Source organism: Marmota marmota, unplaced genomic scaffold, assembly GCF_001458135.2.
Source record: "Marmota marmota marmota unplaced genomic scaffold, marMar, whole genome shotgun sequence".
NCBI lineage: Eukaryota > Metazoa > Chordata > Mammalia > Rodentia > Sciuridae > Marmota > Marmota marmota.
In genome coordinates this window covers 12,191,979-12,196,916 of record NW_026000185.1, presented here as the reverse complement: position 1 = coordinate 12,196,916, position 4,938 = coordinate 12,191,979, and the positions used below count along the sequence as shown (strand labels likewise).

Sequence of the window (4,938 nt, the reverse complement as noted above, 5' to 3'; positions counted from 1 at the left end):
AGGGGGGAGGAGAAGCAATGGCAGCTCTAGCTACCAGCTTGAATGCAGAATGAACCCATGACTTCTGTTATCTTTTCTGATTAAAGAAACACATGTTCACTGTGGAAAATTTAGAAAACAAAAGTTCAGGAGAGATGCTGAGCCCGAGGCCCTGTCTGTCACTCACAGGGTCAGCGTGAACCTGTTCTCTTATACACATCTCGGCTGAGCTTATCAAGGGCCAGCAAACTACATCTTAGCTCCGGTCCTTTTGAGAACTCCATTTGGCGCCCTTAACATTCCATTTGGATTTCGGACATGTATTTATGGGGCTGGGGCTGCCCCTCACAGAGCATGGCGTAAATCCCAACACAGTATCCACTTTAGCGTGTTTGGGGTTTTCTAAGCCGGGGCTTTATCGAAGTGGACAGTCCTGCGGTGGCCTGCCCTGGCTCGCAGCCCTCCTCCTCCCGGCCCCAGCTGGGGTTGGACTGTCTCCGTCACCGTCAATGTCAAGCGGTGTTCGGGTGAACGTTATTCTGGGCACATCCTGGAACGAGGCATGTCCCAGCCTCAAAGGGGAGGGGACAGCACGTCATCACACTCCCGGGGCTCCAGGGATTCCCTTCCAAGACCCCCCCCCCTTTCTTTCTGGCCATGGAGGTCCATCCACAGTGCTTTGCAATATTAAGTGTCCAACAGTAAGTGCATTTCTTCAATTTCTGAAAACAAAGGCATCATAAAGAGGGAGATTCAGAAGGAAAAAAACGTGGGGGGGGGGTGACACAAAAGATCTGGGTTAGGGACCCTACGGAAGCTGGTTCTCTGGAGCCCTGGGGTTAATCATCTTATAAAATGGAATTGGTGACCTGGTGACGCCCATGTGGCTATTTATGCAGATGAATGGGCTGCCCGAGCCCAGGCGGCACACAGTAGGTGCTCAGCGCTGCGTGGCCTGGGTCTGTCCCAGCTGCTCTCCCCACAGCGCTGGACGGGCCCCTGACTCAGGCAGTCGGGCGATGCCCTGGGATTCCTCTGGGGAAGACGCTCAGGGTCCCGCCTGGCGCCACCTGACCCGAGGCAGGGGCCCAGCGCGAGGGCTGGGGACACCTGCAGCACCCTGGGACCTGCCCTGGAGTGACGCACCAGACTCACCAACGCCAACTTGCCACACAGACCCTGGAGTGGAAGGAAGGGCAGGGCCAGAGGGGCGCCCCCAGAAGCCCAGGCCAAGCTCAGGGAACCATACCTGACCTTCCGGAAACTTCTCCTTCCAAGGCACAGTCCCCGCAGAGCCCGGCACCTCCACGCCTTCTCTACCACAAAGAAAGTTTTAAAAGAGGAAGCAGCAGCTTCTGAGAAGGAAGCAGCCACAGGACACGGGCCCGGGCTGTGCCAGGCCCTGCCCCTGACTGCAGGCGGCTGTGGGTCAGTGCACCCAAGTCCAACCTCAGAGCTGGGGAGGTCAACGACCCTACAGGACAGGACCTCAGGAGTCTTCACGATTCATTCCACCAGCATTTACAAAGGCCCTACTATGTGCCAGTGTCCAGCCTAGGCAGGAGGGCGTCCAGTGCGCTAAAAGCCTAGTGCCCTCTGGCCAGGGCCTGACCGTCTCTCACCAACTCCGTTTCCCTCCCCGCCTGTGAGCGGCTGGACCCTCCCTGTGCACCTCTGGGATGACTTCTATGTTCCACAGGAAGCAAGAGACGCGCATAACTTCACTTCCTTCCATCTCAGAAATCAGGACATGGAGGCTCAGAGAGGTACAGCCACTTGCCTGAGCTCACACAGACAGGAAGAGGTGGAGGGATGCAAACCCAGGCTGTGTGGCCCCAGAGTCCCAAACCACTGCAGCACCTTGACCTTCAAAGTGTTCTGCAGCTGTGAGCTCAGAATGCCCCGGTCTCCAGGCCTGGTGGCCCACGCAGAGTAGGGACCACGTCAGGTTTGCCAAATGGAAGTTGATGATTTTACTTAAAGCTACTGCAATCACATTCAGCTTCTAAGCTGTGGGTGAGGAACAAGGTCATTCTATAAAAATGGAAAGCAGAGATTGGCCCTGGGGAGTTTCCTGGAGTAGGGGTAGGACTGCAGAGAGGACGTTACTTCCAGTGGACAGAAGGGCTGAGACATGGCCTCAATACATTATGATTAAATGAGATATGCCAGAAGCCAGGGTGGTGGCACACACCTATAATCCCAGGGACTCGGGAGGCTGAGGCTGGAGGATCGAAGTCAGCCTCGGCAACTTGGTGAAGGCCTAAGAAACTGTGTCAAAATAAAAAATTAAAAGGGCTTGGAATGCGACTAAGGGGTTAAGCAGCCCTGGGTTCAGTCCCCATTACCAAAAAAGAGACAGAGAGAGAGAGAGAGAGATACACTGCAGAACTATGTGACAGTTCAGAAATACAATGTGAGTCTCCCTTGCTGTCCTCTGAGGAGCTGACATCCCCGTTGAGCTCCCAAGACAGAAGAGCAGGGTCTATCCAACTGCCTGGTCACACAGGGAGGAGAGCGATCCAGACGACCTCCCTCCCTCTGTCACATGCGCGCTCCCGGGGAGAACATGGAGAAGGCCGTGCATGCAGAATGGCTGCTGATAACTGTTCGAGCTGACCTTCTTGTGTGCTTCCAGGGCGGGGGCCAGGCCCAGGCTAGATAATCCTCCCGCATTATCTCATTTAATCCTCACCAGATCCCTTCGTGGCAGGCAAAGAGTACAGGTTGCCTTGTACAGAGCGGAAAGCTGAGCGGAGCCCAGCTCTGAACGTGGCACTTCTCTGGGAGGGGTCGCAGTCCTCAGATGACATCCTGAAACATTCTGTGCAGAGGACACGGAAGATGATGCCAAGAAAAAAGATAAATAATGATGAAAATAAAAGCCTGCTTGCCCAAACCCCAACACCTTAGACACGGGGGGCTGGCAATCTGGAGCCCTCTGGCCCGTGCAGGGTACGGGGCAGCCTGATGCTACTTTAATGGCATTCCGCGGGTCTGAATGCCCACATGTGGCCACAGAAACCCGCTCTCCAAACCCAGCATCCTCTGTCTCTAATCATATTTGGCTCCACAGAAACCAAGAAGGCATCTGGGGACAGGCGATCTCGATCTGTACCAAATGTTTCCTGGAGCCACTCCAGGAAACCGTCCCACGTTAAGCCAATGTGCACGATGTCACCCACATCTGCCTGGCATGTGCTTTGATCCTTAGTGCAACACTTGGAATGGTACTGTCTGAGAGCACCAGCCTGGCAAATGCCACCAGGCCCAACGGGGGCGGGGGTGTGTGTGTGGGGGGAACAGCCCGATTCCCAGGGAACTGTCACCTACGATGGGAGAAGAGGGAGAAAGAGGCATCAGAGGGCCCCTTCCGAGTACCATCTCCACGTGACAGTTACAGAAGAATTGTTCCTGGAGGCAGGGGGACCTTTCAAAAGTGTGCAAAACTTAAATCTGGTGAGTTTTTAAAGAATGCAGTGAAATTCACTTTCCTGGACTCTAACATCATCTCCCCCAGGGCCTAATCGGGCTTCAGGACGTCCGTAGCTAAGGGGCTAAGGGCTGGTCACGGGCTGGTGCAGCGGCTGTCGCCATGGACCCATGCACACTTGCAACCGAATTCTTGAGGTCAGCAGTGGAACCAAAATTACAAACTATCAGGAGGAAAAACCCTCACTCACCAGGTGCCAAAAGAACACTCAGAGAAAAGGATTGAATGAACAGAACCCAGGGAGACCTGTCCACCGTGTAAGAGGAAGGGCGCAGGCTTCCAAAACGATTGGGGGCTCCTTCATGGTCATAGAAGTGAAGTAGCTGAGGATGTGGGCTACTCTGGAATCTCAGCAGAAATCAGATGGGGGCCAGGGAGGGAAGCTAACCGTAGGGGTGGAGAGACAGCGATGAGGACCATGCTGTCCTCTGGCTGCGGCTTGGCAGGTGACAGGTCCCAGTACCTGCATATCCCCCTCTTGGCCCAACCTAGTGGTCAGGGTGATAAGACAGAGTGACCACGAATCCTTTGCTTCACAAAGACTCCAGTGCACTGGACACCAATGTCCCTGATACACAGACTGTTGAGAATGCCTACGGCCAAGGTGACTGCGGAGTGGAGACCAGGCTTCACACACGCTCAACAGGCCTGTGAGACTGCTGTGTGTCCGGCGTGCAGTGTGGACGCCAGCGGTGGGGGCTCGAGAGTCAGATGCCCTGGGTCCGTATCCCACCTCAATGGCTCACCTGTTGGGTGGTCTTGTGTTAGCCACTCACCCACAAGGTGTCTGTGTTCTCCTCTATGAAACAGAAACTATGTGGACCCTAACACAAAGAGGTGTCATAGGGACAAAATGAGACATGGCACATGTGTCTCTTTAGCGCGATGCCTGGTATGAATGGAGCACGCGATACCCGCAGGGTGCTACTGCTCGCACGTGGTGGTCATCGCCACGGCTGAAGGTGGGTGAAGCACCAGTCCAGGTCAGCGATGGCAGACACCTGGCTCATGATGCCACTTCTCCCTCCTGCATCTGCCCCAGGCACGGCTAGCTGACCACAGAACCTGCCTCCTGACCCAGGCGCAGCCTCAGCATCTCCAACCATCTTCCTGTCGTCCCCGTCAATCAGAGCTGACTGATGGGTCAGAGAAACTGTTTCCCTGCTCTCTAGAACCTCACCAGAAACCAGGAAAAAAATAATAATAAAAAAATTTTTAAAAAACCAGCCATTCCCAGGGAAACAGGCACCTCTTGTCTGAGTTTGAAAAGGGAAAATCCTAAATTAGTCATCCCTCCAAAGCCCTTCATATTTTTTTGGCATACCTGTGTATATCTCATGCTATTAGTTACGCTGTGTTTACTTGAATAGATTATTTAAAAGAGAAATGTACAACTCTACCCTAGAGAAAAACGCGTTGGCACACGCCATAACCAGAAAATAATGTGGGGAGCAAAGGGAGGGGGG

The 4,938-nt window shown here is 54.1% G+C and overlaps 1 protein-coding gene across 1 annotated transcript in view; it reads right to left on the bottom strand.

Annotated features, from left to right (window-relative positions):
* Xylt1 (xylosyltransferase 1) overlaps positions 1 to 1,312 on the bottom strand; it is a gene marked incomplete at its 5' end in the record, with an annotated part of 222,874 nt that extends 221,562 nt beyond the window's left edge. Inside the window, one exon of the mRNA XM_048790068.1 lies at positions 1,229 to 1,312. Within this exon, the coding sequence (XP_048646025.1) occupies positions 1,229 to 1,312 (84 nt within the window). The remainder of the gene's footprint in view (positions 1 to 1,228) is intronic.
* Positions 1,313 to 4,938: the final 3,626 nt, after the last annotated feature.